The sequence below is a fragment of the Garra rufa genome, chromosome 11 (genome assembly GCF_049309525.1).
Source record: "Garra rufa chromosome 11, GarRuf1.0, whole genome shotgun sequence".
Lineage (NCBI taxonomy): Eukaryota > Metazoa > Chordata > Actinopteri > Cypriniformes > Cyprinidae > Garra > Garra rufa.
The window spans coordinates 23,100,859-23,118,160 of record NC_133371.1 but is presented as its reverse complement, the minus strand read 5'-3'; the positions used below and the strand labels follow the sequence as shown (position 1 = coordinate 23,118,160).

Sequence of the window (17,302 nt, the reverse complement as noted above, 5' to 3'; positions counted from 1 at the left end):
AAATACACACACCTATATTATGTAAGCCCAGACTTTTATTTTGGATGTGTTTAATCATGATTAATCGCAATTAATTGTTTTACAGCACCAAACTTATGTATTAGTATGTAAAGAAATACACACACCTATATTATGTAAGCCCAGACTTTTATTTTGGATGTGATTAATCGTGATTAATCGCAATTAATTGTTTTACAGCACCAAACTTATGTATTAGTATGTAAAGAAATACACACGCCTATATAATGTAAGGACAGACTTTTATTTAGGATGCGATTAATCGCAATTAATCATTTTACAGCCCTAAACTTATGTATTAGTATATAAAGAAATACACACATATATATTATGTAAGCACTGACTGTATTTTGAATGCGATTAATTATGATTAATCACAATTAATCGTTTTACAGCCTTAAACTTATGTATTTGTATGTAAAAGAACACACACACGCACGCACGCACGCACGCACGCACGCACGCACGCACGCACGCACGCACGCACACACACGCACGCACGCACACACACACACATATTATTTAAGCACAAACTTTTATTTTAGATGTGATTAATCGTGATTAATCGCAATTAATCATTTTACAGCCCTAAACTTTTGTAACAATGTACTATAAATGTCTGTACTGTTAGATTTGATACATTTAATGCACCCTTGTTGAATCAAAGTATTAATTTCTGTAGCTCCATGTGTGACAGGTTTAAGTGGTCTAAATAGTTATACGTGGGATATTATAGTTAATGCATGGTTTTCTGTGTGGCTGTGGGATCAGAGACTCTTCTGCCCTGAAAGAGCCTCTGAACTATCTGCCAGTCAGCAGTGGAGGGGAATGTGAGAATGACAGGTGCACTCACCCAAAATAGCAATGTTAAGGAGTGGGGGAAGGCCCACAGCAGAGCGGGAAAGAGAGAGAGAGAGAGAGAGAGAGAGAGAGAGAGAGGAAAGCAGGAGGAGAAGTGTAAAGATGGATGAAATTGGAAGGAATCAGCAAAACATGTTTAGGACGAAAGAGAACTGTAATAATATTTCAAGTGACGTTAATGTGGTGTTAAAGGCAGAAAAGGGAAATTAAAGACTCGAGAAGTGCATCTGTAAGCGTAGGATGTATGTGTGTTTAGAATAAACTCATAATTTTCCTGTCAGGAAGAGTTATGGCTAGAGTGATCTATATCTAAATATTTGGACACCAAATTCATTTAAAATGTTTGAATGGTATCAAATTAGATAAAATATCAAAACAACTGCAATTTATCAAAGTAAGATAGCTCAAGCCCAGTTTCTGAGCAGAGCATTTTAACAAAATATGTTTGTTAGATTTTACATGAGTAATATTTACCATGTTCATCACTTTCTAGATGTCAAATGTTAGTGGAACATGTTGCGTCTAATACTATTACATTTTTTTTTAAAGTGTCTAAATATTTTTGAGGCCACTGTTTAAGGTTTATCAACAGTATCATTTTTCCCTCACATTTTCTTTCAAGACCACTGGACACAGACATTACAAATCTTTTGTAGACCCTCTCTATCATGCTGCCTGTTTCTGTGATGCATTTCTGTTGCTGTCAAAATGCTGCCAATCTTTAAAAAGCTGTGAAGTAGGACACTGACAACCGTTTTGTCGTCCTCTTCACCTGCTGTGGTTCTGTCTTCAGGGTAAGTGATATCTCCTTCCTGGAGTGACTGCCTGCAGTAAGATCTGCTTTCAAATCCCAGTCAACTGAGCTACACTGATGTTATGACATGCACACACGTTCCTCTGATGCTAGAAAATATACGCCGCTCTTAAAAGGTGTCTTATTTCTGGATCTGTAGGAATGATAAGTTAGTCAGTACTGCACTAAGCACATTTTGTGGCTTTTCCTCTTTATAATTCAAGATATCAATGAATATTCGAAACAAAACAGGGAAATTATGAAAATAATCACTTTTTTTCTAGTAGAATTCTCAAACAAACTAAAGTTGTCAAACCAGAGTGTAGCTGGTGCAGAGAACATATTTTAAAGTGGTCATGAACTGCCTTTATTATTATTTTGTACTGTTCTCTAAAGTCCCCTTATAATGTTATCAAGATTTTTAAATCAAAAACATAATTTAGAAACAATAGGCAATTTTCTGTCCTGTTTTTAACCCCCTCATCAGAACACTCTGTTTAAGTATGCGTAGCGGATTGTAGACTCGGAAGTAAACATCCACTGCTATGATTGGCTAACAGTTGTGTCTTTTTGACAGCCTACATTCCTTACAGATGCACGCTGCAGTGATTTAGGTCAAAAACACATAAATACTCAGTACAGATCAAACCATTACCACAAAGTAATAGTGACCATGTAATAAAAACAGTTACTCTTGAGTGGCGAAATTACTTTCAGATCCCATATAGTTGTCTATTAGCTTCAATCTTTCTAATAATCCTGTGTAGAAGTGTTCCTTGTTTATCAACAAATCCATAGTAAAATGAAGTGAACAATGAAATGAGTTCGTACTGAAGTGGTCTGGATCTTCATTAAAAATAACGTTCTTCAACTCTTTTCTAACATTGGGATCAGAAGGAAGGAAATGCAAAGACTGTGTTTTTCCACAGATTAGCACTGCACAGCATCTTGTTGTATTCAGAGCCATCTTTATCATTTGGTTTCTGTGTAGACCTGCGTTTCCATCCCCTTTTTTACATTACACGTGCAAATCGGTGGGTAGGGCTGTAGAGGCAGGCGTTGATCTTCTTCTGAAATAATTGTACTTCCACAGTCGCTGACACGAATTACATTATTAAACATAATTGTTGGTAAGTTCTGATTGCAAAACAACTCAAAACATCTAAAATGGCAGTTTTTTCAACCCAGGCTCATGAAAATACGTGCCTCTATATACAGTTCTGTAACACTGTGATTACGTGCCTTGCTGCATGTTTCAAAGTGAAATGTCCAGAGAGTGGCGCTAAAACACACGTTCAATGCGTGACTGTGGCACGTTTTTATTACATTGGCACATGCACATATTGCAGTGATTTTATTCAGCTGCTTGAGCTACGTATTGTGGCTGTTCACATTTCAAATATCCGGGGAGTGTCGCTAAAGTTTATTGCTCTATTGTGTTGGAAATATACACCCCTACACCAAACCCAACCTTAAACCTACCCAATAGTGTTAACAAATGCAAAAGTAATAATAATTAAAAAAAACGTATTTGTTGATGCAGCCGTGATATTTTAACGTCCTTATGCTGATTTGAGCTGTTTTGTTGAACCGTAGTTTCACGGGCTTCATACACTGCCCTCCAAAAGTTTTGGACAATATCAGCATAATGTGAATCATCTTTGGGCAATCCTTTAGGAGGCTTGGAGTAATATATCCAGTCAATGTTTGAATAAACTGACAGCTTGGATGCCCAGATTATGCAGAGCTGTAATGGCTGCTAATGGTGGATATTTTGATGAATCGAAAATGTAAGTTTTTTCTATGTATAAACTGTTTAATTAATAAAATATGATTCCGTGGTTTGTCCCTTATCTGTGCAAAATTATCACAAATTAAAAAGGATTCATGCCAATATTTTCCAAAACCCCTCTTTTCTAGGGCGTTTCCAAACTTTTGGAGGGCAGTGTATATGACGACAATGTTCAAAGTTATCAGAAATTATTTCAAATCGCACAGGATGGTAATATTCTATAAAGTAGTTGTGTGAAAATTAGGCTTTATTAAAGCTTAAACTCTGTACCTGTAAATCATACTTTGTGTAAAAAGGATACCAAGTTGTTTTATTACAGTTTTGCAGGAATGTATATAGAGGCACATATTTCCAATGTTAAAACAAAAGTTTTTAATCTTTACATTTTATTTATCAATAATCATTAAGTAAATAGATAAATGTAGGCTATAAATGAACTACACTGTGGTCATATGACTTCAACACCACCACCATTAAAAGGATACTTAACCCAAAAATGAGAATTCTGTCATTAATTACTCACCGTCATGTTGTTCCAAACCCGTAAGACCTTTGTTCATATTTGGTACACAAATTAAGATATTTTTGATGAAATCTGAAAACTTTCTGACCCTCAATAGACAGCAACGCAACTACCATGTTCAAGGTCAATAAAATCATTAAAATAGTCCATGTGACATCAGTGGTTCAACTGCAATGTCGTGAAGCTACGAGAATACTTTTTGTGTCCAAAGAAACATGTCAAGCTTCGACATGTGTTTACAAGTGTACCACGACGTAGCCAGCGTTCTGATGTTAAAGCCAGGATATGCTGTGTCTTGTTTTCAAGCATGTCTGAAAATTTCGACAGAGAGGATTACTTCCGATTTTTCATCCAGCCTTACTTATTTGAACTAGAATATACAGACAATGAAATAAGAAAATGGATGTTTTATGTCAGAATGCCGGCTCCTGCATCAGCAGCACCACACACATGCGTTGTGGCACTCTCTTGAACGCTGGCAAAAGAAAATAAATTGTTGATTAAAGTCCTTATTTTTGTATTCATTGTGCACAAAAAAGTATTCTCATAGCTTTATAAAATTACAGTTGAACCACTGATGTCACATGGACTATTTTAACAATGTCCTTACTACCTTTCTGGACCTTAAATGTGGTACTGTAGTTGCATTGCAGGGTCAGAAAGCTCTCGTATTTTAATCAATAATATCTTAATTTGTGTTCCGAAGATAAGGTAATAAATTAAATGAATTTCCATTTTTGGCTGAACTAGCCAAATTTCTGACAACAAAACCCACTGACTTTAGGACAAGAGAAACAGAAGCTTGTTACCGGGTGTTGCCCTACAAAAATACATCAACCCTGCAGTGCTTTATATGTAACAAGCAACTTTGGAATTCGTTGTGCCAACAGGAAACAATAACCATCATCCTGTAAATACCACAGTGGCTGCATGACTACAGGCAGCCCACCTAGAGAGGAAGTGACATTTTGTATTGGGAAACAGTTGTAGGGGGTCCAGCGTGTGAAGAGTGATGTGTCTTTGTGGTCCAGGTTAGTTGGGCCAGACAAAAGCATTTTAAAAGGCACAGACTTTAATGCACCAACCCCTCCTCCTCCTCCATATCGATTCTTGTTAATCCACCCACACCGACCCTCCATCTGTCAGTGTCAGCGGTCAGTGATGGCTGTAGTGAAATAAAGGGATCTGGCTTGAGGAGGTCTTTATCAGCACACTGAAGGGGAATCCCCACACTGTTTCTAATTATAAACGTTGTTGTGTGTTTCAATGCCGTGCTTTGCATTTCCTCTTTCCCTCTTGAAGTTTGTTTGTGTAGCGGCAGCTTGATTGTACTTATATGTTTATACAATCTTGATGTATCATGAAGTAGTTTTTAGGTTTGTTAAAGCGTTTTTGTTTCTTAAATGACTAAATTAAACAGATATACAGTTAATTCTGTCAGTATGACTCAACATTCTGTTAAATGCTGGTGAGACTGTATTTAACAATGACTATGTACAGTGTAACAGCTGCTGCTGTTCTTTATTGCTGAATTGCGACACAACATATCATTGTAATGAGGCTGTCAATATTCATTGCCATGTTCCTGAAGGCACATGATATACACCAGTATAATGGAAAAGCACATCAATAAGTAACAGCTTAAAAAAATTGGCTACTGTGGTCTTGCACAACTTTGTTCTCATCAAGTAACACCCCCAGCTTCCTCTGACCCCACTGAGACCTTTGGGACATCAGTGGTGATCAAACACCTGTGCTTCTTGTGCTCTTTGACACCCACAGGTGCCACAGCACATCTGTAAACACAGTTTGAGCTCTGTAGAGAGTTGAGGGAATATATTCAGCTGAAAAAGCAGCTGTGTCAGCTCACGGTCCATTCAACTGATAGGAAATGATGTAATATTCTTATGTTAACGGATTGAAATCAGATATATACAGTTGAAGTCAAAAGTTTACATACACCTTTTAGAATCTACAAAATGTTAATTATTTTAGCAAAATAAGATTGATCATACAAAATGCATGTTATTTTTTATTTAGTACTGACCTGACTGTCACATAAAAGATATAGATATATTCATATAGTCCCCAAGAGAAATTAACAGTTGGATTTATAAAAATTACCCAGTTCAAAAGTTTACATACACTTGATTCGTAAAAGCGTGCACTGATGCTTCAGAAGGAAATACAATGCATTAAAAGCCGGGGGTGAAAACTTTTTGAATTTGAAGATCAAGGTAAATTGAACTTATTTTGTCATCCGGGAAGCATGGAAGCATCTTCTGTAGTTTCTGTAGGGTAGTACTAAATGAAAATAATATGATATTTAGGCAAAATAATACAAATGTACACATCTTCATTCTGTTCAGAAGTTTTCACCCCCTCTCTTAATGCATTGTGTTTCCTTCTGAAGCACCAGTGAGCGTTTGAACCTTCTGTAATAGTTGCATATCAGTCCCTCAGTTCTCCTTGGGGTAAAAGGATGGATCTCAAAATCATACAGTCATTGTTGGAAAGGGATCAAATGCACAATGTGAGATCTGAAGAATTTTTTTATTGAACAGTGGGTAGTTCAAGGGACTCAACTATCACTAAAAAAAAAAAAAAAAAAAAACAGCTGTGGATCATTCAATTAACAACACAGTATTAAGAATTAAGTGTATGTAAACCTTTGAACAGGGTCATTTTTATTAATTCAGCTATTATTTTCTCTTGTGTAAACGTCATGTAAACATCTTAAGTGAAATAGTTTTTCAGAACAGTACACAAAAAAAAAAAAACACCATGCATTTTATATGATCCCTCTTATTTTGGTAAAATATTTAACATTTTTGCACATTCTCCAAAGGTGTATGTAAACTTTTGACCTCAACTGTATACAGTTATCATACTTTATATGAACAGGCCTTAATGTGTTTTAACTCATCTTGAAATAGTTGAAAGTACAGTATATCTCTGCCCACTTATTTTAAAACATGTTTAAAATAATTCCTAAGTGTATTTATGGTTGTCTTGCTGTGAATCTAGACCTAAATATGGCTTGGCTGTAATGTTATACCTGTTTTAAGAGGCAGAAATAAGTGTGACAGTGATAAGAGACTGGGTTTTCAGGTCGGTGTTCATCCAGACCTTCCCAGTTTGTTCTCCTACACTCTTTGTTGACTGTAATTTGGATGAGCTCTGAAGCATTTAAACATCACATTAGCGCTGATTGTTTGCGTCTCGTGGTGTAAAGTGTTCCTCATCTGCCAAATCCCAGCGCTGCTCTGGGCCTATTTATACAAGGATGAGCTAAGCCTGCAGATCATGAGGCTCAGCACAACAGCTTACCATGAGACCACCATATCAGACAGCAAAGGCTCAGAATGCTTTAGTGCTCACTGCAACCCTTATTAATGGTTCTGCTTCATTCATAAAAGATTTATGTATGATTTTAGTCTGTCACCTAAGGATCAAGTTATCATATCTGTATTACGTTTCTTATAGGGGCCGTTGACTGTTTTATATTTATACTTGGCGAACAAAATTTCAAATTAAGTTCATCTATAGGCTACACTTAAACACTGTATATTAACACTGTTAAATGTAATGTCTGTTCAGTATAACCTCAAAATGAATAATATAGCTGTAAGCAGCAATTAAGGTGTCAAGCAGACCAAAGGGAAAATGAGAAGCTAAGGATGGCATGGAACACCAGACCAACTACAACAATGAATAAAAGGAAGCCATTTTAAGATGATTTTAGTCAAAAATACAGAAAAATAACGTAGAACACCTAATAATATGATTTAATGGCTTATTACCTTGGACCAACAGGTGGCACTGCTGTCAAATCGATGTGGTGTGTTTAGTGTGAGGTGACAAAGGCACACACAAAGTTTGGTGTCATTATATCAAAGCTTTGCAGAGATAAAGTCATTTTGTCATCAAGCCTAAAATTTGTAGAGGCACTGTACGAAAATGGGTTTTGTCAGCACAATCTGAAGATGATCTGACTCAATTTTGGTGAATATTCGACAAACGGTCTAGGACGAGTTCAAAAAAGTAGGTTTTCAACATAAATCAATATAGCGGACAGGAAGTTTGGCCTATTAATTGGTATCTATGTTGTCAGCATGACCCAATGAATATTTTTAACCATTTTCATTACAATAGGCTAATGCAATCTACAGTTATTAGCATTTTTGGAAATTTCATAATTAATAGTAAGTGAATGGTTTATTACTCTTGACCAATAGGTGGTGCTGTTACCAAATTGATGTGGTGTAATCAGTGTGAGGTGGCATCTTTTCAGCAAATTCGTTGATGTGTTAAATGAAAACGGCTTTAATATATCGACACGAAATCCATAACTTTTTGACAGCATGGTCTAAAGATGATCTGAGTCAAATTTGGTGAAAATCTGACTAACAGTCTAGGAGGAGTTCGAAAAATAGGTTTTCTACAATAATCAAAATGGCGGACAGGAAGTTCTTGGCATAATTGGTATCAATGTTCTCGGCATGACCCAAGGAGTATTTTGAGATCACTTTCATTACAATAAGCTATTTTCATTAGAAGTTATTAGCATTTTTTTGTGCGTTATTTAAGAATGATTTGACTAATCAACTTGAATTCAATAACTTTTTGCCAGCATGGTCTGATGATGATCTCAGCCAATTTTGGTGAAAATAAGACAAACCGTCTAGGACGAGTTCGAAAAAGTAGGTTTTACGAACTATTAAAAATAGAAAAAAAAAACTAAACCTTACGATTTTTGAATTTTGGTGTTCATTCGGCTCGGCATGACACAAGGATTCAGAGAAAAGAATTTTGATTTTGTGGCTTACGGTTCAAAATTTATTAGCATAAAGAAAGTGAAACTTTGGACAAATCGTGGCGCTAGAGAGTTTGAGTTAAAGACTGCAAACTTGCTATTAATGTTGAGACTGTCCTCTATCAGTGTGCCAAATTATACAACTTTCCCGCAAGCGGTTCTATGGGCTGTCATAGACGCAATGGCGGAAGAAACGGAAGAAGAAAAAGAACGCCAACGGAGACAAATGAGACAAATTAGTTTCATTAAATTATGTTTTCTTTGGGGAAATTCTACCATCTACTCTGCAAAATCATCTCTGGCATCCAATCTTTCATTCCTCACATCTATTTAATTAAAAACAACAATAAAATGTTCTAAAAGTTGAAGTGGACTCCAACTCGTTAACATAAGTTATATTATTGTTGTTTCTGAGGTAAATAAGTGACTATTCACAAGCTGTTTTATTCACGGTATATATTGGAAATAATATTTAACGGCCCCGATATATTATTTGTAGTGTACCAGCTATTTATTATTAAGTTTATAAACATGAAGGAACATCAGAAGGAATAAAAAAAACAAGATATTTAAAGTCTAAGTTTTCAACATCTATCAGTTGTATAGCGAAATGCAAACAACATGTCTATTACAATAATGTGTTTTTTACACTTTTTAATGTGGCGTGACAGAACACTGCATTCGCCTTAGCTTATGCTTATGCATCTTTCCGATTACAGTGTTTTATTAAATTAGGCTATATTGTTTTTTTTTTCATTACTTCTGATTGTCACGCTGCTTGAGGCAGAATGGAAAGCACAAGGCAGGATCTTCCAATAACTTTCTTTTAATATATTCCAATATCACAAATACACGACAAAACAGGAGCAGGGGAGTTCAAACACACGTAACGTAGTTAATCGCAGACAAGGAAACAGGGAAGAACTCAAGACATAAATACTGTGGAGGATAATTACAAAGACAGGTGTACCAGATAAACTTAACGAGCAGGGAGAAACCAACACTAGGGAAAAACCAATAACAAAGTCCGTGGGTGCAAACAGAGGCAGACATGTGACATATCGCCCCCTCCCGGAAAGGCGCGTCCTCGCGCCTTAAGGGGTCCAACAGAGGAGGGAGGGTGGGGGTTCAGGAGGCGGGCATGGGGCAGGTGGAGGGCAGGCAGAAGTCAGGACGTTAGGAATATAAAGCCAGGGTGGAGTAGAAGGAGGAAGGAGCCAGGGAGGAGCCAGAAGCAGGAGGAGCCAGATGGTGGTCCAGAGCCCAACCAGGAAGAGGCCCCAGGGCGGAGTCGAAGGAGGGAGGTGCCATGGTGGAGAGCCGGCAGACGACACCCTGGGGACGAGCGATGGAGACGGAGCCACTGGCAGGGGTGACCCAGGTGGAGCCGAGCAGACGGAGAGCCAGGGGGACACAGAGGCTCCGGAGGGCCAAGGCGGAGCAGATGGCTCAGGCGACCGAGGTGGAGATGGGGCTCCGGAAGACCGCTGCGAAGCCAGAGCGACCGAGGACAAAGGTGGAGCTGGAGGGATGGAGGAGCCTGACAGAGCCGGAGGGACAGAGTGACGAGGTGAAGCCAGAGGAATGGAGTCCCGAGGCGGCGGATGGTCGACGACTGACCAAGGCGGAGCCGGAGAGACGAGGGAGCCCGGTGGAGCTGGTGGGATGACGGGCCATGGTGGAGATGAGGGAGCCAGGAGCCAAGGCGGAGCCGAAGGGTCGGAGGACCGAGGTGGATTCCCGGACTCGGAGGATGTAGGCAGAGACTGGGGAACGCCACGCCTTGGTGGAGCTGGAGCCTGGATGTCCCACGATGGCACCACACTCCTAGGTGGTGCTGCCTGAGGGTGAGCTGTGGGACAGACAGGCTGTGGCAGAGACAGGGCTGAAGGACTGGCTGGCTTGCGTGGAGGCGGGAGAGGGAGGCTGGGTGGGAACTTTGGAGACATAGACGAGCTGGGCGGAACCAGCGGAGATTCTGGAAGATAGGATGAGACTGGCGGAGATTCTGGACGGCTGGGCGGAACCAGCGGGGACTCAGGACGGCTGGACGGAACCAGCGGGGACTCAGGAGGGTTAGAAATTATCTCCCCAAACCAGTCTATTAAATCCACTTCGAATATCTCCAATAACTCCTCATAATAACCGCCACAGCTCAGTTGCAACTCACCCTCAGGATTAGGAGTGTGGGCGGGGCTTCCCTCTAAGCCCTCGATCTCCACAAGGACTCCCACGGTGACGCACATCTCAGCCGGCTCACACACCTGGTCAGTCGCGATGTCCTCGGTCGCTTTAAGAGCAGTAGATCGTGGCGCTGCGGCTGCGGCGGGCTCTGGCTGGTGCTCCGTGCTGCAGGGTGGTGACAGCTGGCTGGGCTCTGGATCGGGAGTGGGGCTGGAGAGGTCTTCCTGAACCGGGCAGACAGAGAAATACAGTCCATTATTCTCCAGCACCCACTCCACGAAGGCGGCGAAATTCTCCCTGGGACCGTTCGCTGGTAGGCGTGCCTTACACGGCTCGCTCAGGCTGGTGTAATAGAAAACACTGAGCGAGCGATCCGGGAAGTGTGTAAGACACGCCAGATCTAAAAAGTCCCTTGTGTGGTCCTCCAGCGAACGGTCCTGTTGCTTCAGGCACAAGAGTTGAACCGCGGGCAGGTCCATTCCGGGAGAGGGAAAGGAAAAGTAACAAAACAAAGAAAAAGAAAGAAAAAACGCCGCCAAATATACTTAAATTTGTCAGTCTGCGATTCTGTCACGCTGCTTGAGGCAGAATGGAAAGCACAAGGCAGGATCTTCCAATAACTTTCTTTTAATATATTCCAATATCACAAATACACGACAAAACAGGAGCAGGGGAGTTCAAACACACGTAACGTAGTTAATCGCAGACAAGGAAACAGGGAAGAACTCAAGACATAAATACTGTGGAGGATAATTACAAAGACAGGTGTGCCAGATAAACTTAACGAGCAGGGAGAAACCAACACTAGGGAAAAACCAATAACAAAGTCCGTGGGTGCAAACAGAGGCAGACATGTGACACTGATGTTCCTTCATTTTTATAAACTTAATAATAAATAGCTTATAATTTTTTCTCTCTCAATATTTTGAGGAGATACTTCCTCTCTTACTTCCCCAGAGGAAACATTTACATGTTGTGAATTTAGAATAAATATTGTGTAAAATGTGTTCCATTCATTTAATGCATAATAATAACATATCTGTCACACTGTACTTTTAGTATTAGCATTTGTGAAACATTTAGGATGGTTGCTTGTCTCTGGGTTTTGAATTGTGTCCAAGAAGTGTGAGTCACCCAGTGTTTTGCTATTTTAAAAATTCATATACCTGTAAGTATTAGGGTTGTACTCTCTCTATCTCTATCTCGCTCTCTCTCACACACAGTGTTCTTTTTTCCAGCAACAAATCTAAGATTATACTTCAGGTATAACTTGATTATAACTGGCAATCACGCCCCACTCTTACCTTGTGGTCCAATTCAGTCTACCTTAAAACACTCAAATGTGACCAACTATTAAAATCACTGTCTATGTGATCTCTGTAAATTTAATAACTTGATCACTGGGTCTTAAGTAGTAAGTATACATTGTGTTATTGACCGCATAAGTCACGAAGGCTTAAATGCTAGTCGTATACTGAATCATCTTTTTATCCTAGATGTTTTTTAGTGACTAAACATCTTTCACTGGGAGCTTTTTTACAGGCCTCTGTGCCCTTACAAAGGATAGACTGGCCCCATTTCCTCTGTGCAGGGGATTGTGGGACAGAATGTGCCAGGAAAAAACATTAATTCTCTGAAACCTCCTGTACAGCAGGGTAGAAGATAAATCGTGAGGTTTGAGTTTTGACAAAAGTGCTGTTACAGAAGAGAGAAGAAAAAAAAAACCTAGGACAATGAGATATAAAGGAGAGAGAAAGACAGAGAACAAATGATGGAGAAAAGGAGGTTGGAGAGAGAGTGAGAGAGGAGAAGGGATTGCAGGATATGGCTACATCATGAGTCAGTGGAGGGAACAGCTGAGAATGCTATACGTGACAGGTGGAGAGTGTTTGGAAGCGGGTGTATTTATTACTGTATTTACACACTGTGTGCTATGAATGCACAAACCCTTGTGTGTGTTTGTCCCACTAATCAGTGTGTTATCATTCAGCATGTTTGCACGTCTCACTATGAATAGGTATTTATTGGACCTCATTGTCATGAGTCATTGTCACTTTTGCCATCTGGCTCTGTTCATACTCTAACTTTGTATTCCTTTTTTTCTCTCTTCCTTTTCATGACCTGCTCTGGCTCACAGGAAGACCAAGTTGTGCTCCAGTGCACTGCAACTGTTCTGAAGGAGCAGATCAAACTATGCCTTTCCTGTGAAGGCTTCGGGAACCGTCTGTGCTTTCTAGAGACAACGTCAAATGCCCAGGTAAAGTCATCAAAAAGGTGTCAGGGTGTTGATATTCTGGATAGGAATGCCACTACTTGTTACAAATATCCGGTGTGCTAAACTTGTCACGATTCAGGCAGGAACAGACGAACAACGACGTAGTAAAATGAGAAGTATTTAATAAATCCAACGGGAAACAGGCAGACACAGGAACACGGAGTGGTAACATCCATAGGGGAAAACACACACCTTAAATAGACAGACTGATTACAAACATCCAGGTGACAACGATGAGGGAGAAACCAAAACACTCAGAACTGCGGGGGAAAATGGGAGAAACCAACATGAAAGTCCGGGGGTGTGACATTACCTCCCCCTCCCGGAAGGCGTGTCCTCGCGCCGACAAACGGGAAACAGCAAACAGTCTTAGAAGGGGGTTTCAGCGGAGGACGGACTCCCAGGAGGAGGGCAAGAGATGGAGTCCAGAATGGTGATGGAACAGTCCATGGAGGTGATGGCGGAAAGAGGAGCCAAGGAGGTGACAGGAGGGGGCTGGAGCAGGAGGAGCCAGGTGAGACCCAGAACGCAGCCATGATGGAATGCCACGGTGGAGTCGATGGAGGGAGGAGCCATGGTGGAGATAAGGCTGACAACTCCATGGGGCCGACCGACGGAGGCGTAGCAGGTGGTGGTGGAGCCCGAGGCGGAGACGGAAAGCCGATGATCTTGGGCGACATGCGGATCCGGAGGGCCAAGGCGGAACCCAAGGCTCTGGCGACCAAGGCGGAGATGGAGATCCGGAGGTCCGCGGCGGAGCCGGAGCGACAGAGGGCCGAGGCTGTGCCCATGGGAGGGAGGAGGTCCATAGAGCCGGTGGGACGGAGCGACGAGGCACAGCCGGAGGAGTAGAGTCCAGAGGCGAAGGTGGGGCGACGACTGACCAGGGTAGAGCCGGAGGGACGATGGAGCCCGGTGGAGCTGGTGGACCGACGGGCGACGGTGGAGACGAGGGAGCAGAGAGCCGGGGTGGAGCCGCAGGGTCGGAGGGCCGAGGCGGAGTCCAGGACTCTGAGGCTGGAGGCGATGGTGAGGGATCCTCCAGCCATGACACCGATGGAGACTGGCAGACCCGTGACGAACCCACCGCACAGATGGTGGGCTGAGGGTGAGCAAGGGGACAGACAGAAGACAGCGGGGATTCAGGAAGGCTGGACGGAACCAGCGGAGATTCAGGCATAGGCAGAAGAGGGAGGGTGGGTGGGAAATCCAGGCAGATAGGTATTTCCGTGAAACAGTCAATTAAATCCCCAAAATCTTGTTCCAGCTCACCCTCAGTGGTGGTGCAGTGGGCAGGGCTCTCTACCACCCCTTCTTGCTCGACGCAGCACTCCACCGTTGCAGCTGTGATGGCCGGCTCTCGCACCTGGTCGGAAGTTATGATCCCATCGGCGCTCCATACAGCTGTCGCTCCGGGCTCGGGCTTTCCATCTACGAATGGCTCGTAATCCGTGGGTCGGGGTGGCTGGCTGGGCTCTGGGTCCGGAGTGGCACTGGTGAGATTATCCACGGAACAGGCGGGGAACGAGGGTCTGTTTCTCGCCAGTGTCCACTCCACAAATGCAGCGAAATCTGCTCGAGGGCCGTCCTCGGACGACGGCGCTCTGCATGATGCATTAAGGCTGGCTTCATAAAACGCACAGAGCGCGTCGTCCGGGTAGCTGGTGGTGTGAGCTACTAGTTGGAACATTAATGTGTAGCCCTCGAGTGGTAATTCCCCCTGCTTCAGCCGTAGGAGGAGGAATTCTGGGCAGAGTAGGGGATCCATGAAAAACACACGACGTAAAACAAAAGACTGGAAAAAACGAACGGGAAACAAAACGGAGGTGAACACGCAAAAATAACTGTATTGGTCAGTCTTTCTGTCACGATTCAGGCAGGAACAGACGAACAACGACGTAGTAAAATGAGAAGCATTTAATAAATCCAACGGGAAACAGGCAGACACAGGAACACGGAGTGGTAACATCCATAGGGGAAAACACACACCTTAAATAGACAGACTGATTACAGACATGCAATTTTTAAATATTTGTTCTGTTTATTTTAAATGATCTTACAGTATTTTAAAATTAATTAAAACATTTTATATGGATTATTTTATTAATATTTCAGTATTATTATTCTTCATTATAATATCCAGTATACCAGATTATTTTTAAAAAGATAGATATAGATAGAAGATAGATAGACAGACAGACAGACGGTTGTAGATATATAGACAGACAGACAGACAGAAAGATATAGATAGATGATTGATAAACAGACAGACAGAACATATATAGACAAATAGATATACAGTGGGTACGGAAAGTATTCAGACCCCCTTAAATGTTTCACTCTTTGGGAAAGATGCAACAAGTTTTTCACACCTGGATTTGGGGATCCTCTGCCATTCCTCCTTGCAGATCCTCTCCAGTTCTGTCAGGTTGGATGGTAAACGTTGGTGGACAGCCATTTTTAGGTCTCTCCAGAGATGCTCAATTGGGTTTAAGTCAGGGCTCTGGCTGGGCCATTCAAGAACAGTCACGGAGTTGTTGTGAAGCCACTCCTTCGTTCTTTTAGCTGTGTGCTTAGGGTCATTGCCTTGTTGGAAGGTAAACCTTTGGCCCAGTCTGAGGTCCTGAGCACTCTGGAGAAGGTTTTCATCCAGGATATCCCTGTACTTGGCCGCATTCATCTTTCCCTCGATTGCAACCAGTCGTCCTGTCCCTGCAGCTGAAAAACACCCCCACAGCATGCTGCTGCCACCACCATGCTTCACTGTTGGGACTGTATTGGACAGGTGATGAGCAGTGCCTGGTTTTCTCCACACATACCGTTTAGAATTAAGACCAAAAAGTTCTATCTTGGTCTCATCAGACCAGAGAATCTTATTTCTCACCATCTTGGAGTCCTTCAGGTGTTTTTTAGCAAACTCCATGTGGCCTTTCATGTGTCTTGCACTGAGGAGAGGCTTCCGTCGGGCCACTCTGCCATAAAGCCCCGACTGGTGGAGGGCTGCAGTGATGGTTGACTTTCTACAACTTTCTCCCATCTCCCGACTGCATCTCTGGAGCTCAGCCACAGTGATCTTTGGGTTCTTCTTTACCTCTCTCACCAAGGCTCTTCTCCCCCGATAGCTCAGTTTGGCCGGATGGCCAGCTCTAGGAAGGGTTCTGGTCGTCCCAAACGTCTTCCATTTAAGGATTATGGAGGCCACTGTGCTCTTAGGAACCTTAAGTGCAGTAGAATTTTTTTTGTAACCTTGGCCAGATCTGTGCCTTGCCACAATTCTGTATCTGAGCTCTTCAGGCAGTTCCTTTAACCTCATGATTCTCATTTGCTCTGACATGCACTGTGAGCTGTAAGGTCTTATATAGACAGGTGTGTGGCTTTCCTAATCAAGTCCAATCAGTATAATCAAACACAGTTGGACTCAAATGAAGGTGTAGAACCATCTCAAGGATGATCAGAAGAAATGGACAGCATCTGAGTTAAATATATGAGTGTCACAGCAAAGGGTCTGAATACTTAGGACCATGTGATATTTCAGTTTTTATTTTTTAATAAATCTGCAAAAATGTCAACAGTTCTGTGTTTTTCTGTCAATATGGGGTGATGTGTGTACATTAATGAGGAAAAAAATTAACTTAAATGATTTCAGCAAATGGCTGCAATATAACAAAGAGTGAAACTTTTAAGGGGGTCTGAATAATTTCTGTACCCACTGGATATAGATAGACAGATAGACAGAAGATAGACAGACAGACAGACAGACAGACAGACAGATAGAGAAATAGATTATAGATGTCTACATGCAGTAGACAATGAAAATGTGTTGCGATGCATATATTTACATCCATTTTTCATAACTAAATGTTGTTTCCAAAGATCCCATGAAATAGTAAGGTTATGCTGCCAATGTAACGACCTTATTTGTTATTTTCAAAGCCATTAATCATGCATAAGTCTAAACATTTGTGTATTTCTTCATGTTCGTCTGCAGAATGTGCCGCCTGATCTGGCAATCTGTGCCTTTGTACTGGAGCAGTCGCTCT

At 41.7% G+C, this 17,302-nt stretch overlaps 1 protein-coding gene across 1 annotated transcript in view; it reads left to right on the top strand.

The window, feature by feature from the left end:
* Positions 1–17,302, top strand: part of ryr1b (ryanodine receptor 1b (skeletal)) — a 128,457-nt gene that overhangs the window by 13,775 nt on the left and 97,380 nt on the right. The window contains exons 3-4 of the mRNA XM_073850155.1: positions 13,125–13,244; positions 17,251–17,302. The exon at positions 17,251–17,302 is cut by the window's right edge and continues 50 nt beyond it. Of these exons, the coding sequence (XP_073706256.1) occupies positions 13,125–13,244; positions 17,251–17,302 (172 nt within the window). The remainder of the gene's footprint in view (positions 1–13,124; positions 13,245–17,250) is intronic.